Source organism: Camelus bactrianus, chromosome 6 (genome assembly GCF_048773025.1).
Source record: "Camelus bactrianus isolate YW-2024 breed Bactrian camel chromosome 6, ASM4877302v1, whole genome shotgun sequence".
NCBI classification, from domain to species: Eukaryota; Metazoa; Chordata; class Mammalia; order Artiodactyla; family Camelidae; genus Camelus; species Camelus bactrianus.
Genome location: NC_133544.1, coordinates 32,831,508 through 32,847,189, shown reverse-complemented (window position 1 = coordinate 32,847,189; position 15,682 = coordinate 32,831,508). Strand labels below are relative to the sequence as shown.

General features: G+C 40.1%; 1 protein-coding gene across 13 annotated transcripts in view; it reads left to right on the top strand.

Annotated features, from left to right (window-relative positions):
* The window catches only part of SYNE2 (spectrin repeat containing nuclear envelope protein 2), a 288,295-nt gene that overhangs the window by 195,128 nt on the left and 77,485 nt on the right, over positions 1-15,682 (top strand). For 10 of the 13 annotated variants that reach the window (XM_074365411.1, XM_074365410.1, XM_074365419.1 and 7 more), the window contains exons 65-74: positions 483-599; positions 5,085-5,315; positions 8,708-8,890; positions 9,907-10,035; positions 10,586-10,707; positions 10,852-10,993; positions 12,449-12,580; positions 13,487-13,639; positions 13,759-13,968; positions 15,157-15,258. In XM_074365411.1, coding sequence (XP_074221512.1) covers positions 483-599; positions 5,085-5,315; positions 8,708-8,890; positions 9,907-10,035; positions 10,586-10,707; positions 10,852-10,993; positions 12,449-12,580; positions 13,487-13,639; positions 13,759-13,968; positions 15,157-15,258 — 1,521 coding nt within the window. Of the gene's footprint in view, positions 1-482; positions 600-4,682; positions 4,923-5,084; positions 5,316-8,009; positions 8,252-8,707; positions 8,891-9,906; positions 10,036-10,585; positions 10,708-10,851; positions 10,994-12,448; positions 12,581-13,486; positions 13,640-13,758; positions 13,969-15,156; positions 15,259-15,682 lie in introns of those variants that run through there. The other 3 variants (XM_074365416.1, XM_074365420.1, XM_074365421.1) reach the window with 3 other exon arrangements.

Below are 15,682 nucleotides of genomic sequence, written 5' to 3'. Positions count from 1 at the left end.
CACTCATATTTTTTTCAAGAATTTTTATGTTACAACTTTTGCATCTAAATATTAGATATAATTAGAATTCACTGTTAGTAGTGAGACAAGGATTTAGTTATATTTTTCATGAAATGCCTGCATAGTTGTTCCCAAATTTTAAAAATTCATCTTTCCTCCCATTTATCGGGAATATGACCTTTATCATATAATCTTATTTAATTTTAATTCTCATAATAATCCATTTAAATACATAATTCTCTAGATTCCTTGTATGTTCCTCATTAACTACAGAGCCTTAGAGCCTTTCAGTCTACAAATGAAGACAAATGTGAGTAAGTGGATTTTTTTTCCCTAATGAACAAACTTTTTCCTAAATACACCTGACTTCTCTGGACATTTTTGCAAGCAGATGATTTATAAAATGAGCAGATGCAGGAAGACTAACTTGTGTGGCAGCAGGGCAGGAACTTTTCTGGACCCCTGGTTCTTTTTTTTTACAGGAGGCAGCTGGAAAAATAAGCATATGTGATAGTTCCATGGCACAGATTCTTGCACCAGACTCACCAAACACTGAGCAGGGTCCCGAATTTTCCCTGAGCCCCAACCCAACAGAAGAGGTAAGTCCCTGTCGGTGATACCCAGACTAGCCCCCGAGATGACCAGCTCTCTGTGTTTTGCAATATTTTCTGTTGCAAACCAAGAATTCTTTGTGAACTTCGACATCTTCATATGTGCTGCCAGGCTGGGAAACTGGGAGATTTGCCATCAGATATTTACATCGAGAGTCAGCACGGCACAGAGCAATTCAAGATTTTTTTACTCGCTCACCACTTGTCAGGGTGAACCAGCCTTTTCAATAACACCTACTTCCTTCTTCCGTGGATATAACTTACGGGCGTGATGAAAGTGGAGAGCTATTACTGATTAACTGCCCATTATATAAAAGGCATTTGTATTTGCTGTCTAATCCTCAGATTAAATAAGGTAGGTTAATGCCTGCCATACGTTTACAAATGAGGAAATCAAAACTCAGGGAGGAAAAGTACAACTGGTAAGTAGAGGAGTAAGGAGACAAAGCCAGACTATTCCAATGTGCCTTCCTAATTTGGATATTTAGTATTTAAAGGTGTGAAACCAAGGTAGTTTTGGCATCACACAGTAAGCCGCCACCATACCATCCCAGCGGCATATTTAGTATTTGTACCAGTGCAATTAGATAGGATACTTTAGCCAGGCAGTTTTGCATTTTATCAAAAGGAGGAGCAGGATGTGCAGATGTTTGTAGCATTGGTGGTAGATTGTTTAAAGGGTTGGTATCTTGGCATGAAATACAGCCGCAGCCAGAAAATTCATTTGCATTTTAACTGGATCTTGTAACTTAGATCAGCGATGTGTTATGCAGAAATCAAGCAGTATTGACATTCGCTAACTATGAGGCTAACTTGGATGCCAGAAGGTTGACAAAATTATGTCAAGAATGTGGACTTGTAAACGCTAAGGCATAATGAAATCAGAGGTTGAATCCTGGTTTTACTTTGTGGCCATAGGCAGTTTGAATATCCTCTTCCAGCCTCAGTTTCTTCCTCTGTACACAGGAACAATGGACTTGTGTGAAGTATGAGATGGTCTTAGCACAGTGGCCCAGCTCTAGGGCCTGATAAAAGGTTGGGCATTATCAATTTACATTAATGCTTTACAGATGACATGCTTGTCTTTAACGGGAAATACTAGTGGTCACACTTTTTTAGCCCTCCAAAATGTACAATCATAAAACTTTCATTTAAATAATTTCTGCTTTTAGAATTTGGGGTTATCATTTGGAGAAGATATTGAGCAGGGGTGCTACTGTGGAAAAAACTATGGACTCAGAATTACAAGGTCACAGAGCTGTGTGACCTTGGGGAACTAATTTATGTCTGGGCCTGAGCTCAGAAGCAGTGGGATGGGAGGTGTGTGAACTGATTAAATGTTAAATGCATTTGGGTTTCTCTTACTATAAGAAGAAGTGAGTGAACTGATTCCTGGCACGTTCCCCAGGCCACCTTCAGCTATTGAAGTTCTACGGTTGCAAATAATCTTTTTTTCTTCAGTCACCTTTGGATTCTTTTCAGGCTTGAATAACTAACAAATAAAAATGAGATTAGTTATCCAGCTTCCTTATTTCCTCATTAATTGAGTGAGTTAATGAGAAAGAAACTCAGTATTGTCATTTTTTAAATGTGTGTTGGAGATACAGATGCTCAAAGAATGTTTTTGAATAAATAAGAAAGGCGGAATAAATAAGGTTTTTGCAGATTAATTAGCTAATGAATGAATCAGTATTAACAGATTGTTATCTCAGGTGACCAAAAAGGATCCCCGAATCTTTGCCACTAAGATATAGCAGTATCTGAAAAGTAGAAAACAGTTACTCAGATGATCAGAAATTGGTGCCTGGCAGTAAAATCACATATCTGTTCCCTTTCTAAAGATCAGGATTAAAAAAGAAAATTGAAACAGGTGAAATCTAAGTAGAGACCTAACTGTGTATGAACAGAGAACACAAGGCAAAGGAAGACCCTTAGGAAGGTGATTTCTTGAAGAAGATACTGATGAAGGTGGGGAGAAACAGCGTTTTGGCAGAAAAGAGCAAACATATGTGAAGTTAATAGAGGGTCAGGGGAACAAGTACGGAATGAGTGCAACTCAGAGACCCTTCTGCCAAAAGAGCTTTCCCAGTCCTCATCAGTGTGTGTGAAAATGGCTGGTATTTTCATACCCTGCATGTTTTTGTTACCACTTGCCAATTTTGTCGGCTTCTGTTGTATGGAAAGTTCTATGTTTAAACCAACTTTCACAAACATTAGGAAATGTGACTTTGAGTTGAGTTAAGGTATATATTTGTGAGCAACTCCCATTTCTCACTTGGCCAAAATTGTGCCTTATTAGATGCTAACATGTAGATAGCGAAGTCTTATATGGAAAACACTGTATTTCATCATAGAGTGAGTAAAATATATATTGAGATCAGTGATTTTGTAGAGCAAAACACAAATCCTTACTCCTAAAGAAATGCCTCTAGAAGGGTTGAAAATACTCTCACCATTCTGGAAAAGGATGTGGGAAGCAAAAATATCTCTGCATCAATTCATCTTTTGCCTGCAAATTGAAAATATCTATTGTATATTTACTTGAATAGTCTTCACTTGGTATCTGGGAGAAATTTTTCTACTGGACGGATAAGCAAGCCCAGTTGTTTCAATATAAGAAGTATACATCACTGTATATTCTTGCCTCCTTTGTCAAAAATTAATTGACTATAGGTCTGTGGATTTATTTCTGGGCTCTTTATTCTGTTCCATTGATCCATATGTTTGTTTTTATGCCAATACCATGCTGTTTTGATTACTGTAGCTCTTTAGTATTGTCTGAAGTCTGAGGGTTATTCCTCGAGCTTTGTTCTTTTTTTCAATATTATTTTGGCAATTCTGGGTCTTTTGTGATTCCATATTAATTTTAGGATTATTTGTTCTAGTTCTGTGAAAATTGTCCTGGGGGAAAGTTATAGCTCAAGTTATAGCTCAGGACCAAGCATGCACGAGGTCCTGGGTTCAATCCCTAGTACCTCCATTAATTAAATAAATAAATAACTCTAATTACCCCCCCCCCCAAAAAAAAAGAAAAAATGAAAAGTGTCCTGGGTAATTTGATAGGGATTGCATTAAATCTGTAGATTGCCTTGGGCAGTATGGCCATTTTAACAATATTGATTCTTCCAATCCAAGAGCATGGAATATCTTTCCATTTCTTTAAGTCATCTTTAGTTTCCTTAATCAGTGTTTTGTAGTTCTCCATGTATAAGTCTTTCACCTCCTTGGTTCGGTTTATTCCTAAATTTTGTTTTGGATGCCATTTTAAAAGGAATTGTTTACTTTCTTTTCCTGCTATGTCATTGTTAATGTGAAGAAATGCAACTGATTTCTGTATGTTAATCTGGTATCCTGCTAACTTGCCAAATTCTTTTATCAGCTCTAGTAGTTTTTGTGCAGAGTTTTTAGGGTTTTCTAAGAACTCATCTACAAAACAGATTGCAGACGTAGTAAACAATCTTATGGTTATGGGGGCAAAGAGGGTGGAAAGGGATAAATTTGGGAGTTCGAGATTTTCAAATTTTAGCCACTATATATAAAAATAGATTTTAAAAATTTCTTCTGTATAGCACAAGGAACTGTGTTCAATATCTTGTAATGGCCTTTAGTGAAAAAGAACATGAAAACGAATATATGTATGTATATGCATGACTGGGAGATTGTGCTGTACACCAGAAACTGACACATTGAAACTGACTATACTTAAGTTAAAAAAAAAAGTACACATGGCACACATCATATTTTCTTTTTACTATGTACTATAAGCATCTAGTCCTTAACTCAATAATATTTGAATATCTAGAAGGTGAAAAGTATTTTTAGAGATTCTCTCTGAAGAATAGGAGAAAAATTTCCAAACTACTCCCCTGAAGCTTGTAACTCAAAGCTATTTTTAGTAGGGAGAAGTTGAGATAAGTAACAGCATGTATATCAGGGGAAAGAAAGCCAAAATATCTTATAATCTAACTACTTGAGATGTTAAGTTAAAAGTATGAGGCATATTTCCTTATATTCCAGCCAATGTGTAAAGATCTTTTTTTTTTCCTGTTTGAACAGAGCGCACAGCAATGTAAGCATTGCTTAATCATGTGTCACGCAACTTTAAACAGCAGCCAGTTCGCTGAACTGTTTCAGACACACACCCACACGCACACCCTCTCGCTCATACTCACCTGTCTCCTGGGGCCGTTTAATGAACGACAAGCCCGTTTGCGTCCTCTGCGCCCAGGAACCCTGTACCTGTGTACCTGCAGATCTGCTGCTTGGAAACCTGGGGCGCCAGGTCACGTGATCATTGCTATGCCCATGGAGGTGCATTTTTCTCTTCTTTCTTTCTTACCTCTTCTGCCCATATATATATTTGTTTCTTTTAACTGGGGAAATACTGTAAGTTCACAGATCTTTGCCAGTCCGAATCTAAACATTTAGAACTCCTGGCTTTTCACCGCTGGATTATCTTTGGATTTATCATAGGGTGCCACGCCTCCTGTCAGGGCTGAAGCTGTGGGCTTTTCTGACAAGCAAGGAGCTTTTGAGGCCACAGTGGAGAAACCTAGGCCCGGGCCGGCGGAAGTCCTCCATGTCTGCAAGACCCAGGTGGCCAAGCTGGAGCTGTGGCTGCACCAGGCCAACGTGGCATTCGAGCCGGAAACATTAAACGCAGACATGCAGCAGGTGGTGGAACAGCAACTGGTAGGGTGCCAGGTAAGGCGGCCGGAGCTGAGTTCACGGCCTCTTCACCAATCACCTTCCAAGACGGGGTGAATTTCTCTTAAAGCAACAGTGTGATTCTCCCTGTTACTCTGACCCCTGCGGCCTCAAATTCTTGTTCTCAGGATAATTCTTTGAAGTGATTTATGTGAACAGAGTATTTGGGAAGATAGTAATGGGTAAGATCTCAGAATCTGGAACTCCAGTCCAGCTCTGTCCCATTAACTGAACTGGAGTGAGTAAACTCACCTCATTTTCCTCATACAGTAGGTTCTCTCCTGAGACTTGATCAAGATTTAAATGAGATAAAGTATATAAGTCAGTGTCTGGTGTATAAAGTATATATAAAGTGCTCAATAAATACTGCTACTTTATTCAGGATATTAAGTTCTTTGAATTTTCATTCATCAGAAATGAAACTGAATACCCTGATTTGCAAGATTGCAGATACAGCATAAAAGGGCTGTGCTGTCATTTTACTAGGAATGCCCCTACTCTGCTTGGGAGGGACAGGAATGTCAACTTCCTTGCCTTTAGTCACTCTGAGTAACAGTTGCTGGCATAGCCCACGGGTTGGGATCTCTGTATCCCTCCAGGAAGGGGCCAGACTGCTGACCTTGCAGCAGCATAATCCAGTGTCACAACAGCCAAGGCGCCACTCCTAAGGCCCCTTAGACTTGCCTTGGCCTGATGTCTCTGCCTGATCGGCTTGTTTGCAGTGGTCCCCAGGGACAGGGACTTCCTCTGCGAGTACCCCCAAATCACTGGCCAGGGCCACAGGGAGCTCCACCCACTAGAGCTCGTTCTGGGGTTGAGGAAGACACTTTGGCCTGAGGCTGGCACTCCTCCCCTTTTTCTGTTCAGACCCACAATCTTCCAACACCCAGCACCTGCCTAGTGGGACCCAGGCAAGCAGGCTGACTTCCTTCGCTGGACAGCTCAGCACCTCTCACCCCAAAAGTCAGCCCCAAGGGGTGGGTTCACGCCAGTACTGGCACTGCCACGTGGCCTGGCTGAGGTGTTGCAGGGGAGTCTGGAAAAGACAGTGTAATTCCACACAGAGCAATGCTGTTCTACCCTGACACTGCTGCGTTCCAGTGTTGAAACCCAGCCATTTAAGGCTGTCCAGGAGCCATTTGCCAGTTGACTGTCCTGCTGACTAGTTAGATAGACCCCATGGCCAATTCCTTGATCATCACCAGAATCCCATCCTCGGCCACTTGTAGTGAGCTCAAGGATTTGGGGGGCTGCTCAAGGAAAAGATATGACCACAAGGTGGCAGTAGCGGGTAATGAGCTTTATTTGGGCAGAGTTTTGGCATAATCAGAAGGGACTGGGAGTCCCTCATGGCAGGGCACCTTCCAGAGGCTTTGGCAAGGGAGAGGGGTGGGCCACCACCCAGAAGGGGAAGAGAGGAGGGGACTTCCAGGAGATAGGGAATCCCAAGAGGCTTGTGTATCTAGGGGATGTCAGAGAACTCTGAAGGACAGTAGAGGCTGAGGACTTCAGAGCAACACCGTTTGTCTTAACCAGGGTTAGCAGATATGGGGATCTAGTTTTGAGTCTGGCACCAGTGAAATATGAGCTAATGGTCCCGCCTATAGTGAGGAAATAAACAATATAGGGGTCCATACATAGGGGCCATCCTTGGCTCATTTATAAAACACCATGGCACATATAGTTTAATATTGAAACGTAAAAAGCCTTACAGTGGTCTGTAAAAATGCTAAATTCCCAGAGGAAAAATGTTCAAATTTGAAAGGAGCAAACAGATCCATCAAGAAAAAATTATATTCAGTAATTTAATATTTGAGAAAAAATGCTCAGCCTTGATTATTAAAGACATGCAAATCAAAACATTTGTTGTTTTGTTCCTACATTACCTTGACAAAATTATGTCATCCAGGAAAACTCTGGAGAAATTGATCCACTAATGTCTGTCTGATTCCAAGTTTTCAGAAGTCAGCTGTCATCAGATAAAATGTCCATCTGCTTTGACCTAGTTATCCCATTACTTTAAATTTAACCTCTGAAAATAACCCAAGAAGGAGAAAAGTATTTAAGGCAGCATTGAGTACAAAAGTGAAAAACTGGAAACAGTTTAAAGGCTTAACAATAGGGAGGTTAAGAGAACCATGGAGTGTTAACTTGCAGCTATTAAAATGGGAATTGTAAAGCGTAGATATGAGACACATGAAAAAGTATACAGAAAACAGCTAAGTGGAGAAAAAGCACAGAATTACAGTACGCCTTGTTTACAGCCAATCTAAAATCTATGAGCTCGTATTGTTTAAGCTTAGAAGAGTCTGTATATAGAGGATACAAGTAGTTTGCTTGGATGGAGAAGTTAGAAGGATATTATTTGAAAATGTTTTAAGAATAGAGTTTTTCCTGAAGTTTTTGTCAAAGCATTGGACTTGTTCTTAGTCACACAGGATGTTAGCACAGCCATCACAGTGCTGGAATGTGAGTCTGACTGCTGCGGCTACATTTGTGTGCCCAGCCAGTTGGCACGACCCTCGGGGCTCCACAGCCCCGGGAGAGGACAGAACTTGACCTGTTGAGGAGGATTACAACGACGGTGACTTGCTGGGAAACTTACTTCATCCTCCTGATTTATTTTTAGACCTGGGTGTAAGTTGGCCAGTTGTATCAATGACTAAGTGTTTTAGGTTACAAATTATGTCTTCTGTGGTCTTCTGATATTTTGGAAGCTTATTTGTCCTGAGAAAAACAAGGAAAAGAGCCAGGGAAAGAATTTTCAAAGAGTTCTATGGAGATCTTTTAAAATTACTGCTCAACACTTGGATTCAAACGGAAAAAGTCCAGGAAGGTGGGGGGGAAAATAATGGTAGTTGACATAGACTGTGTATCAAGCCCTGGTCAAAGTACGTGGATTTAACTGTAGCTCCTCAAAGTGACCCCAGGAGGTAAGTTCTATTATTATCCCCATTTTGCAGATGACTAGAGGTCATATGTGTGTGAATCTATGACAACAGATTCATGCAACGTGTCAAGTGCCTCAATTTTCCCCACTGCTAAGTGGGAGGGCTGGGGTCTGAACCCAGGGGTCTAGTTCCAGCGTCTGTGTGCTTAACCACTAAGCTATACTGGGTACATTCAGCTGTGTTTTCTAAAGTGAATATAGAATCACTTGTTTTAGATTAGAGAGTGATATCTTTAATTTGGGATTGGTTTGGTTGTACCCCTATTAAAAAGCAGAGGAATTATGTGGTAGTTTTTTTTTCCCCTCAAGATCCCTTCCAACCTGTGTTTCTGAGACTTCTTATATACACTTAGGTAGAGAGAGTGAATCTAACTTATGTTGGGGTGTAACACTTGTTTAAGACCAGAACTATGTACAATTGAATGATTTTATTTTCTAGGCTATGCTAACAGAGATTGAACACAAGGTTGCCTCTCTGTTAGAAAATTGCAAAGACCAGGGCCTGGGAGATACTGGAGCCACTCATCAGGAGGCTGAAGCACTTTCCTTGAAACTAAAAACTGTGAAGTGCAATTTAGAAAAAGTCCAGATGATGCTTCAGGAGAAATACAGTGAGGACCAGGTAAAATATGGCTGTGTGTAGACATGTATGTACGTATACGCATACAGTAGACCCATCAGGAGGGAACTCTGGGTGAAGGTCAGGAAACAACTATAGAATTATGCCTCTTAAAACTGTAAGGGATGGTTGTGCTGGGTTTTGTCACTGTTTTCATTTTGCTGTGCGGTTTTTCCCACCTAGGTTGTTGTTAGGGAAGGTGTTGGTTGAATTGGGTTGGTTGTTCTTACTGATAATGAGTTCTGGTGTAAGCAAGCCTTCTTTATACAAGAAGGATGTATTTTAAAGGAATTGTGTTACTCCAGTTGACTGGAAAATTAAGCCTTTATAGATAAGATTAAAATTTGACATCAGAAATACAAAAACCCGTTTCCAGGGTGATTTTGTTATTCATTTACAAATATTTATATATATTGATTGAAGTATCTTACAGTTAAAAGTGTTCTTGTGACTTTTAAAAGCATTCTGTTTGTGTGTGTATATATATATGCAAATGTGCATCTAATGAGTGGGATTTTACTATGTAAGGTTTGCATCTGTACTTATGAGATGGTGGTTTCCACTTATAGGACTTACAGTCAGAGAAAGAAGACTGGCTCCACGTACACCAGCTGTGTGGATCTCCTTTTATTAAACTAATATGTTCTCTCTCTTTCAAAAAATCTACTTAAGTTTTAGACATGGGGGAAATTTGAGTTCATAAGCATAATATTGTGTCTGTTTTTGGTATTTTTCCACTTTATTCTCAAGGAAAAAAAGGCAATAGATTTTCCTCTCTTTTAGTAATTCACTGGGTGAATTAAATTGAGGAAATGATAAGATGACCACTTCATCAGATGTAGTGGCTTTTGAAGTTGTTATGAAACAAGTATGTTAAATCATAGTATTTAGTTATCATAATTAACAAAATCCAGTCATCTACTTCATATAAAGCTTCTCCATTATGGAGTCTCATTATTTGAATCGAAATCAAGTGGGCTACCATTTTAAATAGATGGCCATCATAAAATGTTTTGCAGCATTCTGCCATTCTAAAGAAACCTTCAGAGCATCAGAAAGTTCTCCAAGCAGATGACCTTTCTGAATTTGAATCTGTTGTAACCGAAAGGCCACCATTCAGCAGACAAAAAGATTTCCAGCAGCAACAGGTAATTTCAGCCCTGAACAGTTACAAGAATAAGAATAAAGCTTTCTGTATGGGATTTCCCATTGAACTAAATACTGAGCTGCCATTGGAGTGTTTTCTTAAGAGGAAGCGTGATGTGTGGGTGTTCCTGGGTGTTCAGTAGCTCTGAGTTTGAGCCTTCACTGCAGGACCTGTGGGGCTTTTATCTGCTACAGCTGGGGACACTTGAACTTCCCTAACTCTCATCTTATATCCAAGCAAGCAGACATCTGCAGGATGAGCTTACCTTTATAACTGCAGCACTGCTTTCCTTATTGTTGTAAACTGTGTTAGTATCTTCTGGTGGCTTTCCATGTAAGTCGTATATATTAAACGATACTTGGTCATTGTGTGAATATTTTTAATAGGTTTTTGAAAAATAAAAGTTAACAAGAACAATCAAGCAAGAAAAAGAAATAGTAAATGATGATTTAGGAAGTGGTTCCGAATCAGATGATCTCAACAGAAGAAACCCTTGGGTACTAATCGAAAACCTTGATTGATAGGACCATTTGAATCTTACTCAATTATAGGTTCTGGAGTTAAACCCAATGGAACAGAAAGATTTCATCAAATTCATAGAATCCAGTGCTCACAAAATGTGGCCCCAGTATTGCCAACACAATAAAGAGACAACTCAGACATCATCCGTGAGGTAAAATATTTTTAAAGAATTGAACGTTCAGTAGTTTTATGGTTGGGAGAATTAAGAGTGTTTCTTTTAATGTCACTTAGAAAACGTCTGAATTAATAAAGTTTTTGTTGATTATTCTTTTCACTTTTTGTTTTCCCTTAAAAGTAGTAAGGCATCTAGCCCTGAAAATGATTCTGCAGACTCGGTCTTGTCACCTCAGGGCCAAAGTGGAGACAAGTGGCAATATTTACATCATGAACTCTCATCAAAAATAAAGCTCCCTCTCCCTCAGCTTGTGCAGCCCCAGGTCAGTGTGTATGTGCACACAGCGTCGATAAGCGTGTTTATCTTTGAAAAGTCCAACAAGCATGCATTAAACACACATGCATGTTCTGTATTATGTAGCAATTTATTTTCAGAAAGCAAAGATGCCACGTGGGTTTTCTTACCTCGCTGTCTCCTTTCCACCTTCCTGTCAATCTGCATTAAATTCTCCCCTTTGTGCTTCCCTTGCACCCTGGGCTTCCCTGAGAATAGCTCTTACTCTGCCATGCGCCTGTTTATTTGTCTGTATTTCGCACTAGATGGCATGGGAAGAAAGACCAGGTCTTCTTGGTTCACATTTGAGCGCCTGACACAGTACCTGGAACATCATAAAATCTCGGTTACTATGTATCTGTGAATAAAGGAATGGATAATATATGTTTAAAAAAAAAAACACTTTAAAAATGACACGGTGCTATATGAGTATCATTCATCCAAAGACTTTGGAATCCACCGGCCCCTGTGCCAGTGGTACCTGTCTATAGGTATCCTCCCCAGCACACTTTGTCATACCTTATCAATGCCGTTACACGGTTTTATTCATGCTGTGCCAGCTACTGCTGGATTTCTCTCTAAACAGGGAGTCCATGCACAGATTAGCACTGTTGCTACCAGCAATCAAGCTTCTGCCTTCAGCTTTGCACTCAGACTTCTCAGGCAAAGGTTATTGATGGTTTCCCAATCCCCAATTTGGTGGGAGCTTTTCAGTTTTCTTCTATTCTGCCAAGAACCTATTTGACCAATTAAAGTTGAATCAGATTCATTAGTAGGGCTTTAGCCTTGGTTTCTCCTTGACATACATACTGTAACATGGATGTCATTCTTCTTCCAAGGACAGAAACCCATCCTTGGTTTGCCCCCCTCCCACCTCAGCAGAGTCTTCTACCACCCCATCCTGTTTTTTTTAACATGTTAGTTTTCCAATTTAGGAAGGAAATGAACTGAATCATTCTCCCTTCTGAAGTCACAGTTCATTTTCAATACTTATTTAGCTTTTCAATAACAAGTCAAGATGTGGATCTGTCCCCGGAGGTGACTCTGTTCTATTCTAAGAATTGGCTACGTGCCAGGAGTCTACCAGTAAATGGGAAAAGAAACAGCTAACCTCAGAACATGGATAGCATCACTACTAAATGGAAAGATTAGTGATTTTACTCTATTTTTCAAATTACAGTTTGTTTTCCCTCGTTTTGTTATCTAAGTGGACCCTCCAGTGTCTGAGTAAAGCCTGTCATGATTTTCAAAGCTGTCCAAAATACTTAATTTTAATTTAATTAATTTTTTTCTTATAAATGACAAGTGTTAAATGACAAGATAGACAAAAACGCTTACCAAGAAAGTAACTCGGAAGGTAGCACGTTAAGACATTTTTGCTGTTTTACAGTAACATCAGTAGAATCTCAAACTGTTTGTAATAGGGTGTCCCTTTTTCAAGTAGGTTGCCACAAATACGAGTATTCTACCCAGTGTAAGTGTGCATAACTTTAGATACCCAACAACTGATGAACTGAAAACTTACACCACCCAACTTGAAGACCTGCGTCAAGAAGCAGATAATCTTCAGACACAGGTAGCTGCTGTACATTTTTCTCATTCTAATGACAAAAATGAAGGGAAATGTGATATTGTAAATTGGTCCTAATTTTCTCTGCTGAACAAATAATAGGACATATAATGGAATGAGTCCTAGAATTGCAAATAGAATTTATCTCTCTTGCCAACTCTGATAAACTCTTGGGAGTGGTTGCCTAGAATACCACGTGCAAGGGCTTCTGACCTACATCCAGGATTAGCAGAAACAAGGATCGTGATTGATTCGTACTGTCTGCTGTGGTACTCTCGGACCGCAAGGGTGGGAGGGGGTCGTGGGAAAGTTTCCAATGTTGAATAGGCTTAACACTGAAACCATGTGGATAATCTTGGGTATCCATCAGAGAGGAGGGTGGGAAGCAGCCTAAACTGGGGTGATTAGTAGCTTTCGCAGGTTTTTAAATTACTTATGGTCACCATGCTGTACCATCCCTATCTTTAAGATATTGCACCCCCTTCTAATGAACCCCTTCAAGTTTCTTGACTTCTTTTCCTTCTCCAGGCCATAGTTGATTTCATTAACCCACTTTCTCCCACATTAAGATGTGGGAGGCAGGGAATAGTGAGGATAGTATGGTTTATCCAGGACCGCACTTCCACCTGGATGGCCCAACTAAGGGAGTCCTTCATCTTTTGATTTACCTTTTGATTTCATTCAATAGCCAACTCACTACCCAACACTGAGTTTCTTTAACTTGTTTCTCTCAGCATTAACACCTTAATTTTCTTTATTAAACTACCTAGTTCACAGTGTATTTGAAACAACAAATTATTACAACAATCATAACATAAATTGTAAACTATAATGAAAACCAGGGGAAATGTCAGCTTAGGAAGGCAAGGAATCTTAGTGATTTTTATTTTTCCTTTTCTCCTCTTGATTTAGGAAAATGTGTCAGAAGAAACATACACAAATTTGGATAAAAAATTATTTGATCTATTTCTGACTCTCAGTCAGTGCCTCGGCAGCATGGAGGAGATGCTGCAGACACCTGGGCTCTTCCGAGGGGATGTCGGTGCCCAGCAGGTGCACTACGAGGTAGGGAGCGTCCGTCAAGCCCATGTGTTGGCAGTTACCACAGGCAGCCCATGTGTTAAGTCAGAGCTGACGCCTCTTAAGGTCAGAACTCATTGACTGTGTTCTTCCCCACTTTGCAGACACTGGCTCTTGAGTTGAAAAAACTTTACTTAGCTATGAGCGACAAGAAGCATTATCTTTTGAAAGCCATGAGTTGGCCTGGCAAGAACCCCAGCCTGTTCCTTGACTGTTTTGATAACCTCCAGGTCTACTTGGAGCACACTCAGGCTACAGCTGCCTCTAAAAGCAAGTCCCTGAAAGCTGGCCTCGACTATAACCGCAGTTATCAGGTACGAGTCTGGGCGCTCCTCCTACTCTGGCACTGCTTTAGGTTACAGCATGGACCTCTAACTTCCGTTCATTCCTATTTTCGGTGGCATTCACAAATGGGTATTGCTAAGGAAAGCGGTGAAACATTGTTTCTGTGAAGGTCCTTAGGTTAGATCAGCTGCTCATGGTTGGAGACCGTTTGAAAGCAGGTCCTTTCCAGAGTCTCGGGTATGAATTTGTTAGGCTGAGCTAAAGTAATATTTTTTTTCCTGGTTTACATTCGGCCACTTAAAGGGTGTCATCTGGAAGGATTTCTAGGTAAGAGGGAGCCATTAAGGTTTTTGAGCAAAGGAATGACAGTCCGTGTACGTTTCTGATAGATCCATCCGGCAGATGGCTCATGTGGATTGGAGCAGAGAATTGAGGCAGGTGGACAAGTTAGGAAGCTACTAAAAATTGTCTAACGAAAAAGAAATGAAACACAACACCTCCTGGGAAGGAGTCTTGCCCATAAAATCAAACCTGAATCTGATGAAGCCTCTAGAATCCAAGGGAAATAGACACAAGAGAAGATCATGTTAAGCAGCACCGTGGGAGTGCAGCCAGACCAGTCCAGACAGTGGGAAGTTGTACAGAATATAGGACCCATTTTTTTCCCACCACTGCTGCCTCTTTAACAACAAAAATGGAAGAAACAAAAAAGAGAGATGAGTGGGGAGCCTGCAGATTATAAGAGACTTAAGACACATGTTAATCCATCACGACCTCATTTAGATCCAAATTCAGATAAACCAAAGAGAAAAGGTATAGGCAATTAGAGAATTGTGAACCCTGCCTGGACAGTTAATAATACTAAGAAATTATTATTGATTTGTAGTATTTTTAAAGAGAGGGATCTTTATCTTTTAAAGATGAATACTGAAACATACACTGATGAAATAATATGATAGCTGGGATTTGCTTCAAAATAATCAGAGGCAAGGGAGGTCAAGAAAGCATAGGGGGGAGTGCAGAGGAGAGACAGCCAGCCACAAGTCAGTAGTTGTTAGAGGTAACCTGGATGGATGGTGGTAATGCAGGGATTCATCTACTTTAGCATGTTTGAAATGTCTGATAGCATAGAAACTAAAGGACAAGCAAATTTTTAAAAAGGTACTGAAGGCCTAAATGAGATCCTCACTGTTTTCTGCATTTATCTTTTTATACAGAATGAAATAAAGCGATTATATGATCAACTTATTAAGAATAAAACATCTTTACAACAGTCTTTGAATGAAATTAGTGGCCAGAGTATTGATGAGCAGCTTCAGGTAATCAAGTCAAGATAATTCAAACTGACTTAACCTTGAACCAAAGAGCTGTGGGTGTAAGCTGTGCTTCTGAACCACATCCCCGAATATAAGTTTCTGTAGTTTTGAAAAGGGTGTTGGGGAATGAGACCCTCACTGTCTTAGTAGGAGGGCTGACTAGTCCAACCTCTAGGAATCATTTGGCTACATTATCAAAACTTTAGGCATGAATGCTGTTGCATCCAGCAGCGGTTTTTCTTCATTCATTTATGCAACAAGTATTGAGGACCTGCTGTGTTCAGGTACTGCTCTAGGTGCTGGACTTGCACTTATCCTAAGGAAATAAGACAGATGCATAAAGATATATCTGTGTATAAATATTCAAGGATGGACCTGGCAGCACTGCTTGAATTAAAAATTCTAAGTAGCTGAAAAATCCATGAAG